The sequence below is a fragment of the Monopterus albus genome, unplaced genomic scaffold, assembly GCF_001952655.1.
Source record: "Monopterus albus unplaced genomic scaffold, M_albus_1.0 scaffold39.1, whole genome shotgun sequence".
In the NCBI taxonomy this organism is placed as follows: domain Eukaryota; kingdom Metazoa; phylum Chordata; class Actinopteri; order Synbranchiformes; family Synbranchidae; genus Monopterus; species Monopterus albus.
The window spans coordinates 3299811-3320817 of NW_018127919.1; the positions used below are offsets into that span (position 1 = coordinate 3299811).

A 21007-nucleotide genomic window follows, 5' to 3' on the forward strand; every position below is an offset into this window, starting at 1 on the left:
TGGAAAAGCTGCAGTGGTGGAAGTAGTCGTGGTAATGGTGGGGGGGGGGGGACTTTGTATTAGTGGGCTTGGTGGTAGTGGGCAGTGGGTGAGGTGAAGATGAAATGTAATGAAATTCAAAATAAAACATATTCAAATGAAGAAAACACTTACACTGCTGGGGGTCTTGGTATAATCCCAAAAAGAACAACATTTTCTACTAAAATTATGTATGAACTGTGCTCTAAGTAAAGAGAGATTGACAGTCTCTAAAGAAACAGAGAAAATGACAGTAATCTAAACCACTGGACACACCAATCAGGCTGGTTTTGTCTTCTCTATTTGGACTATAATAAGAGGAAGTGGCTTTGCTGTTCTGTTCTACGCTGTAGTTTGCCATGCAGAGAGATGGCCAACTATAAAAAGTTGCAAACATGTTACACTAAATGCTCACTGAGTATCTTAGAATAAAATAGTTCTAATTGATCACGAGGTATTTTATTTCAAATTAGCAATTTTTTGGTCTTCAGTGTCATCTGCATATCTTTGTCCAACCCAGAAATGCTCACAGATGATGTGATGGACCAGTAATGGAAGACACAGTGACACTTTGTCAGGTAATACCACAGGTAGTGAAGGTTCAGCTCACATGCAGAGATCAGGTAGATAGGTCAGAGAGAAAGCATTTAACCCCCATCACTTCATGCACCTGGCGTTCGTTATCTCCCGCCTCAGTCTCCTACATAAAAGAACACTGTCCTCTCTGTTGGTACATGACAAGCCCCATTTTATTGTCTTCCATGGATGAAAACAGAAACTGTGTACAGAATGGTCATCACATGCAATACAAAAATATGAATTTTTACAGTAACATGAAAAGCATGTATTGGCCCATTCTAAAAAATTGTACAGCTTTTATACAGATTTTATACATGAAAAAAATATAAATATATATATGCATCTGTAATAGCCATGGCAGTACCTAAAATGATGTACTTTACATATAAAATGTGTATACAAATATTGTAAGAACTGTTAATGTGCTATACATTAAATAATGTATATACATTACATACCATTGGATTTTGCAACACAACATGTACTGCAGTCGTTCACAAAAATCAACCCTAGGTATTCCAACACAGTACGCTCACTTGGTTGCACATGCACCCACATACGACACATAAATACAAGCACACCAACTGAAGTCAGCAATCACAAACATTACGCACAAGCGCACGCAAGAGGTAATGTTTTAGGAGGATATAGGACACTTTTGCACCAGGTTTCTGACTTATCTTTTTTTATTCTTTTTGTGCAGAGAATGAAATAACCTCTTAGAAGAGGGACTTTAAGGAACTCATATTCTTATAAAGTGCACTTTACACTTCAGTGGATGGACACCATTATTAAAATGTATTTAATAATATATAGCCAGCATAATTCTATTCCCATATGGATTGTGAATGAAGGGAATATCTGACCTGGTTCCTTTCACCTGCCATTTAACATACTGTACAGAAGTGTCTTCATCAGTGCCCTGTTTTCAAATGCATCCAATAAACAGTGACTCTACAAGGTTATACTCCAAAAAGACGACATACATGCGAGCATATCACACTGTCCAAGCCTCAGAGACCATCCTGAAGAATCAAAGGAAACACTGCAAATGTGACTCTTTAAAACCAAACTAAACAACAAGAAATACAACAACAACAATAAAAATAAAAAAAAAACAGAGTTCATGATTATTTCTCTCCTGTTGACAAAGTGCTCATTGTGTCTGGACACGGGCTGGCGAACATCTTAGCACATGCCATCACACAACCGCTAAAACCACCGAGGGACAGGAGCAGAGAGGCAGTCGGTTTAAGAACATCACTCAAGCAGCCTGTCAAATGCTTGTCAACCCCCTCAGCGAAAACACAGATATATGAAGTAATCCGTTTGGGAGTAGGGTCCATTTTATGCCCAGCAGTGTGTCTGTTTGTGTCAGAGTGAAGAGGAGCCATGTGGTCGGGTCCCTGGCGAGAACAACCACATCACAGCAGCACAGAGAAGGCAAGCAGGTCATCAGGAGGCACAGCACACCAGTCCGTCTCAGCACAGACAACACAAGCCAGTGATTCACAAGCCTCAAAGTCCCAAACAACATTACAGAACAAAACCAAAAAGGAAGGCAAAGAGATATTAGATGAAAGGAGGGAAAAGGTGGGGGACGACCGTGTTTGTCCCTACACCACACCTCAGTCCACTGATCCTCTCTTCCCGACAAGAAAACGTGGTGGTTAAACATGGAAGATCAGACTGTGGATTAGTGGAAGTAGTGTCTGGTTCAGGCAGAGGCAATGCTTTGATCAATCCTGTAACAGTTAAGGATTCAGGAGCATGCAAGGCAGACCCAGGCTTTGTTTTGCATTGCTTATGTGTCAGAGCGACTGCTACAACCTGGATTAGAAAAGAGAGTAAGAAAAGAGAGAAAACAGCAAAGGAAAACACAAACATCACATGGTTAGTGAAAGTGCAACAAGCTTGCAACGGTGAAGAAGGCACCACTGCAAAAGCAGAAGGATACTATATACACAGAGATTAGTTCAATCAACAACAAAGATTCATTTGACCATTTTATATCCAAACTGAAATTTTAAGTGATTTAAATTGTTGTTTTATGTAAAAGATATGCTCGCATCTCTTTTATTATCCGGCTAAATGAAACTGCATTTAACCATAGAAGATCCACAGTGATAGGTTTTACACTAAAAGTAAAGAAACAAAGGTTGCACGTAGTCCTGGAGCAGAGGTTTGTGAAAAAGCACATCATAAGCAAGAAGCAGAAAACAAGCGGGAAGCATGGCGTGATGGGGGCGAGGAGGAGGTCTGGGTAAAAAGAGAATAAAATCCATTCTGGTGCAGAATATGATGCAAACCAATAAAGATGACAAGGAGTGATTGTTTTTAAGTGATTCTTCAATGTTCAAAGTTCATTTCCTGTATTTTTAGATCTGAACATTCTTGTGACTCCTGTTTTTGTATGTATTGTACTTGGTCAATTCACACTTTGGACTTCACAACCGTCACAAATCAAGACAAGAGATGACTGTCCAGCCTATGTTGGGGGACAAAGAATAAGTTCAGCTTTACAATTCACATTTACATACATCAAGCACAAAGATCACATTTCATCTGAGAGCAAGCGACAGCATCTACAGTATGCCATGTTGCTGTGCCAGAGTGCATTCGGGTCATGTGCAGTGCTGAACAGAAGTGATAAAATAATTCAAACATATTTATCTTCTCATATACAAAATATAGCAAACACATCCATTTACTGAATCTCCTCAATAAATAAGACTATGTTACCCCAGTGCTGAAAAATTCCGGCTCATACTGCTTGTAGAGTTAAGAGTCAATGACTAATGATCATCAGTGACAGGCCATTGTACCACAAGGATCCAGAAGATACACAGTAAGGACTGAGGTTTTGTTTTTGTCCAGTGTCTTTACATATTTCTTCATTTCTGGATACCTACTCTGCAGACTTCCAGAAGTGTCCAGGGTGGGACAGCCTGCGGTTGAGTTTGGGCAGCTTCTCCAGCATGTCAGCCAGCTGGGTGAAGGTTGGCCTCTCCCTCAGGTCGTACGCCCAGCAGGCAGAGAGGATCTCCTGAGGCAACAAGGCACAATGACATTCAGTGTATGTATTGTACTTGTAAAGGCACCTGGCAAAGCACTCATTGGACTGTGCACTGGGAATCATCGCAACACATTGCTGTAGCACTAGAGCGCGGTTGCCACATTTACACAAGTAGAACAAACATGTATGTTTCTGAATGACAGAGACACTTGTGCTTCTGTTTTGACTCACAGTGACCTCCTTGCCCAGGCTGATCGCTGCCAAGACCTTCTTTATGCCTTCTCCGCTCCCCACCTGCCAGATGGTAGCTTCCACAGGCTGGTTGGTGATTGGCCAGTCCCTAGCTTGGAGCTCATACCAAATGGTGCTTAAAGGGGGCAAAGCAGCAGGGTGATTATTCCTTTGTGACACAGGTGTGACAGTAGAACAGGCCCAGAGAACTATGTGCGTTAACCAAGACGTGTGCCGAGCTTACCCAAAGGCGTACACATCTGCTGCATTGGAGAAAGGGAGGCGGTCCTCGTTGTTTCCTGGGCTCATCTTACGCACAATCTCTGGCGCGAGATAACAAATCCAGCCATGTGGAAGTTTTAGTTTATTCTCACGCCTGGAAAAAAGTACACATTTGATCAGAAAGACACATTTACTAGAGTGGAAAATGCATGAAATCTCCAACTCCTGCGTACAAAGCAGCTATTCATGAAGTCATACACAGTGAATGCACAAAACTAGCAAGCTGTGAGTTCAACATGTGCTTCGAAGACTATGCTGGGAATTATTCAGATTTTACAAGCAGGACATTTCCATCTCTGCAGAAAATACTGGCTGACATGAGAGATGCCTGCAGGACTGGAGCCACCATGGACCTTAGCAGTTCTTACAAATCACTGGACCTCCCCAAGCAATACAGTAGCAGTGTGGTGTGACCAGCACTCTAGCTGGGGTTGTAATGTTTCTCACCTCCCTTCCTGAACAACTCCAGAAATCCCAAACAGCCCGAAGTCCGTGATCACGACTTTATTGGTATCATGAAAAACATTCTTTGACTTCAGATCTTTATGAACAATACCTTTAGCGTGCAGATAGCCCATTCCCTGTATCGAAAGGCAAACACAACAGTTCATGGAATGTTTTCATACAAGCTCTGATGTTAATTCAGGAGTTTAATTGTTTGCTCAAAATGATTTTTTCCTTGTTCCAGTCTATTTGAGTCTTTTTGCTGTTCCGTTGGCAGCTACAATGCAAATAGAGAATTGGACTGAACTGGCAATATTCTCTTGGGACATTAATTAGCTACAAAGAGCAAAACAGAAATCTATTTAATAAACAATATCTCTGGCTTTGTTATAATACAGACTTCTGGTTTCTTATAATAAAAATATTTCTTGGCATGTAGCATGTAGCACTGATGACAGCTTAAATCATGGGTCTTACAAAAATCAAATGTAATAATGAATGCTTTTAAATAAAAGATTTCAAAATAAGAATTACCTTTACAATCTCCTGAGCGATTTGCCTCGTCTTATTAATGTCCAAAGCGTTTTTAGTGTCTCTAACAACTGAATACAATGTCCTCCCTTTACAGAAGCTATCGGGAGAGAAAAGATGAAACTGAAGAACTGAAGAAATGTATTTGGGTTAAAATCATATTAGAGGTATGTTTGATATCTGTGCTCTCACCTAGTTATGATGGCTAGGTGGGGTGGAGCCATGCAGGCTCCCATAAAGAGGACCACATTCTCATGTCTAGTCTGTCTGTAGTTCATCACCTCTTTTTTAAAGAGCTTCAGATGGTCCTGATTGTTCCCATCAATCTCAAGAAGTCGGATAGCCACCTCGCCGTGCCACCGACCTTTATGCACTTTGCCCCAACGGCCCTGCATACACAACAAAACAACTTCAGCAAAAGTGCCTTTTCGGACTATGACACACACACGCTACGGATGTCCTCACCTTTCCTATGAGTTCTCCAAGGTCCAGCTGCTCAAAAGGGATGTCCCACTCCTGCAGATAGACACTGGTCTGACTGGCCTTGCGGGAGATGGGGCCCTTCCACTGGTTCCCCCGAGAGCTGGGCAGATCATCCAGCTCATCGCCATCCAACTCACCGTCTGAGCCTGCGTTCTTCCGATTCTCCTCCCCATCATCATCATCTTCTTCTCCTTCGTCCTCATTCTCTCCCTCCTCTTCCTCTGCTTCTGGGTCATTTTCAACCTTAATTTCTTCCTGTGCTTCCTACAACAGTGTAGTGTTGGCTTTGTTATTCAACTATGTATGAAAGAATAAAACTAAGGCTACCTAAAGAAAGGTGAGTTAGGTGACGTGAAAATAACTTTTAATATTTTCTGTTCATACAAATTAAAGCAGAATACTTCATATAGTAATTATCAATATACAGAATATATATAAAGAATTATTTAAATGTAGTGAATTTAAATCTAAATCACCAAAATGCTGTTAAAACAAGATTATATGCATATTCAATAGCTACTCTGAAACTGAAATGTTATAATCTTTATGTTATAAAGTCTTTAAAGCTGCACTACAATTATTCTCACTCACAAGTCTGCACATACTCTCCAAAATGATCAATACCCATGACAGGAATGCTCTAAGTGTGACCAGTAGTGTGAGAGAGCTTCTTCCTGCAGGAGCAGAAACTCGGGGGTTGTTGAAGAAAGCCTGCCAGTGAGCAGGTTAGATTCACAGAGTTAAAGTGACCTCCATTTCTGGAACTGAAAACCCAGCGTTTCCCTTGAGTCAGGGTGAACAAACTCTGTCTTTTCAACTAACCTGCTTTTGGAACAGCCCCATGATCATGTTTTTTGCACCACAGAAAATAACCATTCTGTCACGTTCTTCTGTGTAGGTCAGTGTCACCAGTTTTGGCTTTGTCTAAGTTTGTCTACTTTGCATCTTGTAGCAAACTTTCCAGTCCTCATAATAATGAGGACTGGAAAGTTTGCAACAAGTTTGCTACACAGTGAGTAACATAATGACATCTGAGAATTTCTGTCCTTTAACTCAATTTACATCACAAGCTGATGCAAGACCCATGTCAGAAATACGACTTAGACAACCTCATTATACTGAGAGAAAAGGCTGGTATCAAAGTGCTTTTCTACACTGCACACATGACATGTTGCAACATTACCTCTTCATCTTCATCTTCTACCAGCTCAGCATGTATGTCATCCGCTGATTGCTCTGTTTCACTGCTGTGATACAGACAACCGATATCAGAGTGGTTCAAACCAAAGACATAAATGATAATAATTAAACTATTCTGTTATCACTGATGCTTATTGAACTGCAATTTTCCATATAAATATCTTACACAGCGTCTTGGAGAACATCACAGTGCAAATTAACAGGAGTGGAGACATCTGTAGAGAAAAAGAACATGTTTTAGGAAGGAAATGAGAGGAGGAGAAAAAGAATCTTGTGTTTTCACCCCTTTTCCTTAGGGAAATGGCCCATCACATACAGGCGCATGGCAACTCATGCAATTTCTCACTATCTCCAGCAGATGGTGTCAAAAGGCTGTTAAATGACATCATGCAAACCTAGTGCAGGGACACAATGAAAGATAGCTACAGTAAAAGCAAACATGCAGAGAGGACAGAGAGAGCTGGAGGGTGGGATGATGGGATGGCAACATGGCACCAGACATCTGGGGACTGTCAACTCACCAGGGAAGATAAACTGCTGTCTATGCTGAAAGTAACAGGCAGCTTTTGTAAAAATAAAACAAATAAAAATAAAAGAGAGAGAGAGAGAGAGAGAAAGGCCGACGAGGATGGCAGTGAGAAAGACTGATGGTTAGAGAAGCTCTGAATTAACAAATCTTGTAAGAAGTGCAGTTTGTTCTTCAGTGTTAATTTACATAAATGGAGAAAGGAGGGAAGAAAACTGGGTGAAGCCCATACTATGCTACATACTGTTAAACTGAAACAGGAATTCAGGGGGGAAACTGTATAACTAGGAGAAGTCAAGAGCACAAAGCTCGCATACACATTTCTGTGTATATGTGTGTAGTGTTTGTATTTCAGACTCTGGCTATCTATACTTCTGGATTTTCTTGTGTCCTCCTGGATCCGTGCTTACCTGGGAAGTTGAAGCGGCTGTCCCTGTGACCTTTGGGCGAGGGATTGGGTGGTGGAGTTGCGCTCAGAGGGTTGCTCTGCTGGAAGGGTGCCGGGGAGGAAGGTGTGGATGAGGTGGTAGAGGACGGATTGCTGCTGGAATCCAGCTGGTTCAACACTGGAGGATGATCCTGGTGGAGCAGGGATAGATAAGATGAATTCTACTCTTTTACTTTCCCAAAAATCTCTTACAGAATTATTAGAGTTTTTCTTAAAAAGTAAAAAAAAAAAAAAAAAGCATGCAGAATCATGGGATCATATGTGAAAACAGGCACATATAGCCTGTATTTTCATTAAGTGCTGGCACTTTAGTGGCACTTGTATGGCCAATATCAAAGTGTTATTTTAATGTGACAATAATTCAGTAATGTTTAAAATGACTACAAACAGTAATACACAGCTCCTAAACCCTTGTTTTTAATGTTTACCTTTTTTGTAATGGCCTTTGGTAGTGTGCCAAACTGTGGTGCTTCTGATGGCCGGTCCACAGGATTGTTTATATCAGATGGAACGGACTCAGTCCTCCGAATTTTGGCAACTATGAAAGAAATTCGTAGCGTCACAATGTATGTACATGGATGTATGCAAAACACACTCAGCTGTTCATCAACTGCAGATTGAGAATTCAATAAAACTCACTTGGTAGAAAAGAGATTCTGCAGGATGGAGCTTCTTTTGTGCATTTGTTGTGGCACTTTAACCTGCACAGAGAGGCGGTTGCACATGATGTCAAATAGCGATCAACCTGGCACCTAACACTCTTCCTTTCCAGATCATGATCTATTCAAGGTGTCACGCTCCCCAGCTCTCAGATCCATACTGTATGTGCCCCAGTGGCCCCAACACCCAACAGAACCTTCTCATGCTTTCTAATGTAAAACCTCTGTCCACTTCAAGTTCACTTTAAATAAAAGGCACTCAACTCACCGACAGTGTTTACACTTCACCCCAAACATCATGTTCTTCTGGCACACCTGACATGTCTGGGACAGCCAAGACCTTGTTGAAAACCTATGCAAACATAAGAACCTCTGTTGGATCTATGGTATAACATTACTGCAGGGTTATTATTGATATGGTTAATTCAATCAAGTTTATGACAGAACATTTTGTGTGGAAAAAATAAAGATCTACCTGTGTGTAACTGCTAGACCTATGTCCCTCCTCACAGCTTGTGGGGAGCTGCGGTGTAGTGCTACATTATCTAGCCAGGGAGCAGCAGATGGAAGAAAGGAAAGAAGGGAGGAAAGATTAAGCAGAGGAATGTGTTATGTCAAGAAAGACTGATCTAATGCATAGAAATGATTGTGGAGATCTTACAGACCCCAAAACCGGCCCAAAAATAAGCAAATACAGGCGGCCATATAAACACAGAAAATAAAGATGAGGAATATTCATTTCTCTTGAACCCTTTATAGAACCATACTGTCTCATTAAATCATTTTAGAACAGTCACATTGGATAAACATTCATATCCAAGCCAGACTGTTTTTTTTAACATGTAAACCATGTACATTCACCAACATGTGCATAACTCACTCTTAATGGTGCTGTGCTCTTCTATTAGGGTGGGTGTGCCAGGCAGGGTATAAGGTGCTGTGGCTGCAGCTGGGGTGGCTCCAGGGGTGCGTGCAGACACGACAGGGTAGCGAGAAGGTGAGTCCTCGCATCCATTCCCGTTGACTTGCATATTCAGGAATAACTTGTTCTTTTTAACACACCTGTAGAGAGGGGGAAAAGGACCACAGCATCACTTACATACCACAGTGTGTGTGAGACAGGTTATGTAAGAGATAGAGAGAGGCACTTTGGAGTACTTAAATATCACTGGCACGGGATAGCCAGGGTGACACCCAGACTGAAGTCCCAAGCTGAAGCATCAAGTAGTACCAGTTCTGTGTTTTATACACTCACATGCACATATGCACGTGAGTACTCAGGAAACAAACCCGTCGGTCTAATATTAGCCTGAGTTCTGTTCAATCAGCTCTCAGATCTGTGACCTGAATATACGAGCAAGACTGTCTGAGCATGCACTGTTAGAAGCACTGAATCTACATCAGCCATATTTAATTCTGTCTTTTGCCAGTTTTTTTCAACAAAGTGTTCCACAAATAGACAGGATATTATGGATAAATATGTACCACAATACAGACAAAGTGTACTGCATGTGTCTTGCCACCTCTGAGCATCAATCCTAGGAAATACTTCCTGTTTTGACATGATTCATAATCTCTGGGAATCTGTGTGAGGATTAGCTCATCTAATCAGGGCAAAGAAGCAACAGGCAGGATGTGAAAGAGGAAGAGGGAGAGAGAAAATGTGACTATGTCTAAATGAAGTTCCTGTGCTGACACAACATAGGACAGAGGAGAGAATGAGACACTGGGCAGGTGCTTTTCAGCAGCTGTTATTATATCTCAGTAGGTGATCAGACTGATGAGACTGCAACAGTAACCTATTTGCCATAATATTACCATAATCATGCTTATTTAATGAAAACATGGCACTCTCTACTGCTATTTACAGTTTGACTACAATTTCTCCCTTCATTTCAGTTCAGACTTGTAGACATGTCCATATATTCTCCTCTGTGTAACATAACCATAGTCATTATAATACATTTGTTTTGATCAATTCATCACTGATCATCTTAAGAAATTAACAGCAGCGTCACACACTGACAATTCATTTCCCTTACTTTTTAGTAATGAAAACTACAGTACACTCCATACAACTGCACAAACCAAATGAGCCGTGAGGAAGTAAACAGGCATTTGTGTGAGCATCATAGAAATGGCCTGTAAGAAACATATTGAGATGGGATTTATCATACTAGTAATTTGTGATGGAGCGAGGCTATCAAGGAATACACAGCACATGACACCTGTAATGATGCCTCATTACTAGAGCTAAACAATTGGAAAGACAAGAAAATCAATGAAATATCATTAGCAATAGTATAAGATACTGCAGCTCTCTCACCACATCACTTTTCCTCACTCCCTAGCGCTTGTAAACAAAGTCAGCAGTGTAAACCTGTTATAATGACAAAGTGATTTGAGCACCTACTTGTTGGTGGGAGTGTCTTCAATACGGTTGCCCAGCTGGGACTCGTGGCTTTTGCTGCGTGTCAGGGCAATGTTGGGAAACAGATGCAGCACTTTGCGGGAAGGAGGTGGAGGTGTGCAGGGGGGCTTCAGTCGATGACGCCTTTTTGAAGGCGGAGTTATAGGTGGGGTGGAAGTGTGTCCATGGAGACGAGCTGTGTGAGTCAAGGACAAGGGGAAGGGATCTGTAAGGGAGCTCTCACTGTGAACGTGCGATGCCAGCGCCTCAGGTATGGGTGCTGCTGATACTGAGCCTGAGCGGGGATGAGGGAAGGCAGCAGAGGGTGTGGATGGGGTGGACTGGATTGCGGAAGGTCGGGCTAGAGGTGAGGGACTGTGAGGGCGGAGTGGAGTCCCCAGGCTGGTTAGCTGGTCTGCAGTCAGTAGAGAGCCACTGTCCCTTCTAGTTGGCTCAGACAGCCAAGGACTGCTGTCTTGTTCACCTCCTGGACAGGAGGTAAGCCAGAGAAATAAAAGTAGCAGAAAACCTAAAGATAATACAGTGGGATGCATTGGATCATAGAGGTTCCCATACAGCAAACACACATACCTGAGTCAGTGGCTCTCTTCAGACAGGAGAGGGCAGCACTGAGTCTGGCACATTCTTCTGAACTGGACCCTAGTCTTCGTACTGTATCCCTCACCTGAGAACCTGTCATCTGCAGTAAGGCATCCAGGGACAACTTCACTTCCACTGCCTGCACAGGAGCCAAACAAAGAAAAATACCGTGTGAGCACTGAACAACAATACGAGAATGAGCAAATACATAAGCAGCATACTGTGTGTATCAGTGGGAAGCCCATACACATCAGCAGGTATGGGGACATCACTTAGATAGTAATCAATGGTGATTAATGGTGATTATTTGCTAAATACTCAGAGACAAGAAGTATATAACCCCCTAAATCTTAGTATCGCCAGTGTGCACACAACAGAACAGATGACATTTGTGTCACAGGAGAAAAGAAAGACTGATTAATGGTGTTTATATACATATAAAAAAAGTGTTTAAGTTCTCTAACACTGCAGTGTTCTCATTATCATTGCCTGTAGTAGGCTGAAACTCAGAATTAGTGTGTCAGCATGTTACAGTACTAGGCAGGCCATTCAAGCTCTGACTTGCACTGTATGGTTTTGGTAGTCATGTTTGTGGTATTTTAGATACTACTTCTCCCACTTCCACCTATCTGATTATGCAGGTTGCATTGTACTCCAGACACAGTTTAGTCCATAAATTATAAGACACAGAAAGTCTAAACAGATCTCGGTCCCCACATCTGCAGTAGTCAAGACCATTAAGGCTCTCATGTTCAAACTTGGACTTGTCTTTAATCAGTGTCCAATAATTTTTATTCTACTGTCTGAGATTCATGTGCACTTAGATCCATTCAGTGGGCATGAACAAACATCTTTGTGGTGGATGAAGTAAAGTGCGGCCTGAGAGAACTGAATACACTGCAATGGGCTTCGCAATCATCATATGTGTGTGTATAAATAAATATATAACTGCTTTGCAGCAGCTATTTCAAGCATTTTGGAAATAAATGGGAGATTGGATATTGGTCTATAATTAGCCAGAACACCTGGGTCAAGAGTAGGCTTTTTAGGTAGAGGCTTAATTACAGCAACTTTCAAAGCCTGTGGAACATAACCTGTTAATAGACAGAGGTTGATCAGATCTAATATGGACGTGTTGATTAGGGGCAAGACATCTTGGAGCAACCTGGTCGGGATGGGGTCTAAGAGACATGAAGCAATTGTTGATGTCAACTCAGAGAGATCTATGGGAGAGAAGCAGTTCAAGTATAAAATGTGATCCACCTCTTGCCATATGATAGATAGCTCCCTCAGGCCATAAATGTTAAACTACATTTCTCTATAAATGCTATATGATGATCGTACAATGACCGCCAGATACAGTGGCGTAAAACTTGAGTAAAGCCATTTAAAACATCTATGCATGGTGCATATAGGATTCCAGCTGCAGGCGCCACTGCTGAGAGAGGGTACAGGGTACAGGGTAGTGGATGGGGTTTTTAAACTAGCAGAAATTCCATGGTGGAAAACAACATTTACAACAATTAGGGACAAAAACAAAACAAAACAAAAAAAATCACTGAAGAGCATGACTGTGCCTCTGATCCTCTGGGCACTGAGTTAATCATCTATCATTTTGATTTGTAGGTTATTTTCATGGCACAGTTTGATAAGACGTTATGCTTGCTTGTCATTTGGACTTTACATTGTTTGCTCAGTATTTAATTAAATGCTTTAGTATTTGCTAGACCTGATACCAAGAAAGCAACCTTCCTCTGCTTCACTTCATGTACAACAATTAGATAGTACACAGCACTCTGTGCCTTTAATGAGCTGTTTTAGAATCGCTGATGACACGGAGGTTAAAAACTCTGAACAGAACGTGAGACTGAATGGTTGGAAACCTTAGGGCCTGAGGTACTGTTTGTACTGTTGATTTAATGTTTAGTTGCTGGGGCAGTAGGCAAAATACCACCACACACAACAATTTATGAATCACAGGCAGAAATATGACATAGTCCAATGACAGCACTGTGAGTTTAGGATATTTTTCGACATGGGAGGTACGGAACCATTTATCGGTCAGATTAAACCCTTGCTCTGAGAGGGCAAACAGCGATCAGAAAACTAGGGCAACCACCCACACGCATGTGTACACTGTAAGCAAAAAGAAACATACACACATGCAGACACACAAACACAAGTGGTTGGGCCCTGCCACTCCCTGACATTGCATGCCTACGTCACTGCAGTGCGGGGGCCTCCTTGGTATAGCAGAATATCTATCTGTCAGTTGGAAGAGAGGCTGCAGTGCAGTTTTTATATATAATTATTGTTTTTGACCCTAATTACACAATCCAGACTTCATGATATCAAGTGAAGTCACGCATTATAGAAATCTCAATCTAACAAGATTTTTTTCTACAAGACATATAAATGAGCACGTTTACTATGTAAAAACAAAAAAAAAAATTCATGTTCTAGCACAAAGCTACATTTTTGGAAGGGAAGGTAATGAGGTTTAAATTGAAAAGCAAACAGATCACTGAGCATGACAGACATGACTAAAGACAAGACAAATAATCAGATCAATAAAACAAAACAAAAAGCACAAGGATTCAGACATTAAATACTAAATAACAGCAAGTACAGATGCATTTAAAATAAGCAGGTTGGAGTCAAGTCAAACATACAGCAGCTCGGAGGGATTACAACACTTTATAACAGCACAGGAAGAGGAGCCAGCAAATTACGACAAAATATGACAAACAAATCATGTGGCTGAATGACCGTTGCACTAAAGCTGTGAAAGGAGGAAACGGACGCATTTGATGCGTTTTCTGGTGTTTATAAGCAGCTAGTTACAGGGTGTGGGTGTAAGGAGAAGTGGTGATCCACAAGAGCAGCACCTTAATTGGTAAAACTGTAGCTTTCTTATGCAAAAGCACACACACACACACACACACACACACACACAATTTGTTTAATGCAACACTAACTTTAAGACTTTAAGTCAAACCAGCTCACAAGTCACTATACAATAAGCAAAAACCACACATGACACTGACTTCCTCGTTTCCAAGCAGCAAATACTGAGGAATGTATGAATAACACATGTAAAACAAGTGTATTTATAAAGGAATGTTCCTGTAGGACATTTCCCTGCTGCTCCACAGAGAGGCCAGAGGTCAGGGTGAGCTAAAGATTAGCTGGCTGGAGTCAAGCCAAGTGTTTCTGAGAAGGACACTTGAGCAGCCTTGAATGGCATCTATTAAGCAATTTACTGGTAACTGCTTGCAAAGCCTTCCCAGGGCAACCCAGCCACCATGTTACTTCTGGTGTCATACATTATCTGGTTTTCATAGACCGGCTGAGGCAGACCTGACCATTGGTTCCCATCCAACCCACCTACCACAACCATCAGCAACAGATGACACATCTATTACTGCTGATCTGCTGAACAACGCTGTGCAGCTGCACTGCAAAGTACTGAGAATCTAACTTTATAAACACATTTTTTATTTAACCTTTTCCATATTAGTTCCCTTGAAATGATCAGTGTTTATCGTTAAGCTAATCAGTTCAAGATATTAAAGAGACATCACATATTTCTAATAACTGGGAGAAAGGGCCAGTCAGTAGCTTGGATCAAGAGTGTAAATGTAAATAGTTTGAGAGATCAATTCATATACAGTAGTTGCTCTCATCTGGAGAAAAGATCACTGTTGAACTACAAATCTTAAGTTAAGAGTGGTTGAAAAATAAAAATAAAAAGAATTCCTGGTATATTCCACTTCACTAAAGACCAAATGAATCTGGTACAAACCTTTCTTCTTTCTTAAAGATATAAGACCAACAAAGATTTTGTAGAAATCCCTCCCATTCTTCAGTCTCACTAACATGGCATAAAGACATAAAAGGCAGTTGGATGAGAACTCAATTTTTAGGCAGTAAAGGTTTGTTTAAAGAAGGACAAGTATATTTTGGTTGTGATAGTGAGGAGTTGCTTCCCTTGCCATATTAAGTCTCATGTGAAAATACAACTATGAAACATGATCATAAAATGACTAAAATTCTCTTTTAGAAAGGCATTTCGATGGTCACTGGTCAAGTATTCCTCATGCACATGTGAGCCCAGACTGAGTACACATACCGCATATACACATAAAAGCAACACAGTAACCCGGGCCGGAGAAAGTAAGGGATACTGACATTCACACAAACCAAACGTGACCTACCTCAATGAGCTCTGGCCGCAGGTTGATGGTGCGGAGCCAGTCTCGTAAGTGTGGGTAGCTGTCCAGGGCCTCAGGCCTCTCTGTCTCTGGCACTTTCTGCTTGCACTGCAGCTGTTTACAGATGTATTTCATCAGCTTCACCTGCAGGGAGCAATGGAGAACACAGTGCAGATGGAAGGGGCGGGTTAGAGGGGGGACTCAGTGTGATAGGAGGCAGCTTTCAGTGTAGAGCAGATCTGTCACACCTCTGGGTTGGCAGTGGAATATTTTTAAACACAGTGACAAGACACAAACATTTCACAATATATGTTTTTTTATTACTGTGACACCTTGTATAAGGTGAGGTTTTCTAAATAATTCCTAACACAGCTAATGCAAATTATTGTTGCTTCAACAGAAGTAAGTAACAATCGAGTGGAATCATCACCTCACCAGACACAGACTATGTATTTTCCATCAATATATGCCTTTTCAGTACAATAAGGACTAACCTGATGGAAGAAATTCTCCATATTCTGACGGTTTTTCCATTCTGAGCTCAATGTACCTGCAGTAATGACCCCAGTGTTTGTTCAACCCAATTTACAAGTGCCCCCAGTGCACAAACCAGTTAATCAGATACACAGTGCTATTATTATACAGAGGAACAATGGGCTGGTCATCTAATGAGAGAACCTACAGTGAAGGCACAGCAAACAAGTGTGTTTGGAACAAGGAAGCTGCTCAGTGACATCCGAGTTCTCAATGATGGAAGGACATGTGCCATAGGAACAGTTCATTTTCCAAATACAGTATGTAAAGTACTGTCATCTCCTTTACTCTAAGAAAACATGGCACCTTTGTCACAGTTGCCTTATGTATTATCAACCATTGTGTATAACAAAGCAAATTCTCAGCAAATATGGTCGCGGACAAAGTTTCCTTGCTTTTCACTTGTCTCCTCCTCCTCATCTCCAGAGAGCATCCCCAGTGCTTCCACATTCTGGGGGCTCTGCTGATGAAGCAGGGGAGCGAACGGAGAGAAGAAGAGAGAGGGGCAACAATAAAAGCTTGCCTGCTGAGGGTAGCAACTTATTGACACCCTGTAACCCCTCCCCTGGTCGTCCTCTTGATACTTGCATCTGTTAATCAGCACATTAATGGCTAACGCCCTGGTGAGGCCTTTGCTGTAGTGTCTCATTACATGGGACGCGTCAGTTAATATTACTAGAACATGCTGCTAGATGTGTCACTAAGGTCTTTAGCCTATGTGTATGATTAGACGGGATTTTTCTTTTACTTTTTGTCTTAAAAAAACTCCACAGATTACATATAAAGCTGTGAGGCTTACCCCAACACTTTCCAAGCCAATGTCAAGTGCAGTGGTCCCGTGAGCAAGTATTACAATGAACAGCGTGTTATTGGCTTGCAGCAGGCTGCGCTGTGCAGCTCAGCATGGCCGTATAGTGTGTCTCCTTATCTCACGGTCTATCTGTAAGAGTCCATTACAACAGGCAGCACCTTCAGATGAGGCGTGCAACTCCAGGCTAGCTCTTGACACCACCATACACTTCTGAAGCACCTGACTAACAAAGAGGAGTGTTGTGTGTCTTTCTCTGCTCGTTTAACTCTCTCTGTGGCACATCCATTCTCCAACCAGACACACACTCATGCAGCTACAGGAGCTGTGGCCTTGGGATGTAAAAAGGCTGCCGCTAACAAAACTGTCTCCACTTTAGGTCAGGGCAATGAAAAGAGGAGAGAGAACAGGATGTGTTTGCTCTGTCAGCTGCTATTCTGCTCTGCAATTACTTGTCAGTTGCGCCGAGAGGATTATAAAATAGCAGTGTGCATATTTGAATGTAACACTAATAAGTTTTTGAAACTTACAAACAACTTGTAACTTGTTTACTATGCTCCAACTGTCTAAATGTAGGGTTTCGCAAGATCTGGACAGCAGTAAGAGGCCTTTCCTTGATGTGGCTGATGAGCTGGCCTCCTGCTTTAGCAGCACATACACTAGTGCAGTACTGTGACGTCAGGTTACCTAGCAACCCCTCTTCTAAATCGTCAGCAAGATTTTCAGTGGGATTTTCCCATATGTGTAAAACACAGAGCTCAGATACAACACATCTCAACATTCAAATGTCACCATGTGTCTCCCCTGGACAGTAACTGTAGCAGCTCCAAACATGACCAACATTTTTAACTGGCTCCACTTTAGGTCAGGGCAATGAAAAGAGAGAGAGAGAGAGAGAGAGAACAGGATGTGTTTGCTCTGTCAGCTGCTATTCTGCTCTGCAATTACTTGTCAGTTGCGCCGAGAGGCTTATAAAATAGCAGTGTGCATATTTGAAGGACTGTGTGCATATTATAGGACTGGATTGCACAAGCACACAAGTCCCCAAATCTCTCACTATTATAAGTAATGTGTGGATTTGTGTTGAGAGTACACTCAGGACCATCAACAAAGCAAGAGATAATGGCAGGGAACTTGAGTGTTATTTTTGGTGCAGAGTGGAGAAAGCAGTGTTTGACGTGTGGCCTGGAGGTGGGAGGAGGGGGAGGAGAAATGGCGTCAGAGCCCACCTGTCAGCAGAGTTAAACAACACCATGGCAACGGCCTCATTCTGAGTGACAGCCAGTGTGTCAGCCACCAGAGAAGAAAGAGGAGTCCCAGCTCCTCCCAGCAGCCTGCCTGACAGAGCACATCCAACTGCTCCAGTTGTTTTCTCAAGGCTCTTGCTGACACAGCCACTTTGATGCACCTGCCAAGGATAGCGAGCTGTCTGAGAACCGAGCAACAATGCTCGATGTTAGAAAATGATACTTGCACAGGAAGGTCAGATCATTTCTCTCAAACTACAAATGCACACATTTGCCGTTGCCGTCAGAACATGCTCACTCAACACACAACACTCCTTGTGTAAGATTAACTATTGCATTTGTGTCCCTCTGTCTTTACATGTGGCAGCTCCACTGAGTGTAACAGTCAACATGGAATGTGACAGTGACAGTGGCACTGGAGATGGGAGGTAATGCAAATTTTATGCAAACTGCAATATTGCTTTCAAGGATTCATTTTATACAGGCTCATACAAGTCAACCATGATGAGCAGACTGAAGTTTAATCTCCACATAAAAAATGATGAAAACACCAAAACACTATGGAGCCAGGCATGCCTAGTTCTATTACTTTGGGGGGGGGCGCGCCTCTATAATTGTTTCCACCGCTGCAAGTTGACCCATACACCATGTTGGGGGGTGAAGAGAAGTGAGTTTACCTATTACTATTAGATCTGCCCGTCTTTAAGTCACTGCTTACAATGTATGTATTTTCCATGGCCTTTGGTTCATAGTGGAGTTGATGGCTCTTCTCCAAATGCTTACTGTCTGTCTCTTGCTCTTATTTTGTTGAATTTTTATGTAGTCTATGTGAAATATTTTGGTCACCAAGCTGTTGTTTTTAAAGTGCTATATAAATACATTTTGATTTGAGATGTGACTGCTGACAACTGTGGACAACAGACAAGTGTTGTGCATCACAGGCAGATGTAAAATACTTTTTTTAATGAATGCTTAAAATTAAGTTTTTTCACAAAAGGACAAACTTCCCAATAATTTAGGCACATATAGCTACAACTTACTGCAATTTTAATAATTTACAACCATACAATACATACTGCGCTAACTTCCTTATGATTTTGAGAGAGGACACGCAAATCTCCCTTCCAACAAAAAAGTACAACAGACATCAAAATTACATCCTGAGTCTGTTTAAGGAGAGATCAAGGTCTGCCCACGATGTTCAGCCATCGTGATTTCCACATCATGCAGTCCATTCTTACCGACACCACCACCACCCACCCTCCCCTAAAAAAAAGGAAGCACAGACAGGGTCAGCGTTGCTACAGTCACTAGAGTTGTGTTTCCTCTATAACCTCATGTGAGTGACATTCTCCATTATCTTCTCTTAGCAAACCCCGAGACACACACAGTGGTTTTCATGTCATAAGAGGCAGCCCAGCTGACTGGCTTTGAGTCTCCCCTCCCCTCCCTTCTTGCACAGTCTGTTTGCGTGTCATTTCATTTTCTTGTTTAACAACCAACCCTGAAAATGCGTAGGAAGAAAGATTTCTAAATATAGATGCAGCCACAACAGCTTGCACCACGAGACAAAACAGAGTGACGCTTTACTGTTTGCTGAGCATAACAGAGAGCAGTGATCACAAAGATAAGAAGGTGAACTGCTTTTATGGCAATAAATACATTTCTAGCTACGTTTGAAACTTGTTTATGGTTATGTAAAACACAACACATAAGCAAAAACACTCAATTTATACTGTTTACAGGGTGTTTTTAAGTTACTGTTCCTGGATGATGTAGACTGATTTGGATACGTTTTTAAAGCACACAAGCTACTATGGCAGTGTAAATGGATATGATACAGCAAAAGTCAGGAATACATAAAGACACACAGTAAAAGTAACAGAGGCAACAGAAAGAGACAAGGCTGAGTGGGATTAACATGTCAAAAGTGAAGTACCAGTTAGCACTCCATTCGAGAGGATGGTATCATCACGTCAGTACAATAACAGTGCGTGATGTTCATGGGGAAGAAGAAAAAAAAAAAAAAAAAAACCCCACACAGTTCAAGTGGAATAATAAACCTCTCTCAATGAGAATATAAAGTGAGTTCAAGCCTCTCTTGATTGCACTCCAGTGCAATATGGGAGCAATACCTGTTTGCACCACGAGCACAACAACTACTCTGACCTCTCACAGTTCGCTCAAATTCATCACATGAAGTGGCTCAAAGCTTTAGTAGTAATGAATTATATCTGAATGGTTTACATGTGATCACCTCTACACTGATATGGGAGTTGCAAGCTAGTGCTTGCTAAAATTTCAAGACCACAGCAAGCCTCCAGTGCTGTTGCACACTCCTCATATCAGTGGGTACAGACACAGCAGGCAGAGATATTAGAAATGTCTTGTGTATGTCTGAAATGTTTAACATATGGGCAGAAATCTGGAATTGTAATGTTACAAGCATCTATAGTGTCATTGACAATCTACTATTACTCCTTAATTGGCTGACTTTAAATATATGAGGTATGTGACAAGTGAAATCACTTGTCACATACTTGTCAAAGAGGACTAAATCAAGAAGTGAAAGTATATGGCAAGATGTGGTTTCAAAGCAGTGTGCATGTAAAGACATAGGAAGTGAGACTGCTGATAAAGATAGCAGCTCGTGTCCCACCAGCTCCACTTGAAAAGTTGTTAGACATCTAGACCAGTATCAGTAATAAATGTTTAGCTCTGTATGATTAGCATAATCAGTACATAATCAGTAATCTTCCACCCCCCCCACAAAAAGA

The 21007-nt window shown here is 41.6% G+C and overlaps 1 protein-coding gene across 3 annotated transcripts in view; it reads right to left on the bottom strand.

Moving 5' to 3' along the window:
• Nucleotides 1–749: 749 nt before the first annotated feature.
• The window catches only part of ksr1a (kinase suppressor of ras 1a), a 25072-nt gene continuing 4814 nt past the window's right edge, over nt 750–21007 (bottom strand). Inside the window, exons 2-21 of one of the 3 annotated variants that reach the window (XM_020598982.1) lie at nt 15645–15785; nt 11419–11566; nt 10831–11314; nt 9298–9479; nt 8893–8962; nt 8686–8769; nt 8398–8459; nt 8187–8296; nt 7721–7889; nt 7306–7347; nt 6951–6999; nt 6768–6831; nt 5567–5848; nt 5294–5490; nt 5105–5201; nt 4574–4707; nt 4089–4220; nt 3845–3980; nt 3510–3643; nt 750–2427 (exon numbers count right to left, since the gene is read on the bottom strand). In XM_020598982.1, coding sequence (XP_020454638.1) covers nt 2421–2427; nt 3510–3643; nt 3845–3980; nt 4089–4220; nt 4574–4707; nt 5105–5201; nt 5294–5490; nt 5567–5848; nt 6768–6831; nt 6951–6999; nt 7306–7347; nt 7721–7889; nt 8187–8296; nt 8398–8459; nt 8686–8769; nt 8893–8962; nt 9298–9479; nt 10831–11314; nt 11419–11566; nt 15645–15785 — 2724 coding nt within the window. In that variant the 3' untranslated portion in view covers nt 750–2420. Of the gene's footprint in view, nt 3086–3509; nt 3644–3844; nt 3981–4088; nt 4221–4573; nt 4708–5104; nt 5202–5293; nt 5491–5566; nt 5849–6767; nt 6832–6950; nt 7000–7305; nt 7348–7720; nt 7890–8186; nt 8297–8397; nt 8460–8685; nt 8770–8892; nt 8963–9297; nt 9480–10830; nt 11315–11418; nt 11567–15644; nt 15786–21007 lie in introns of all 3 variants that reach the window. The other 2 variants (XM_020598981.1, XM_020598983.1) reach the window with 2 other exon arrangements.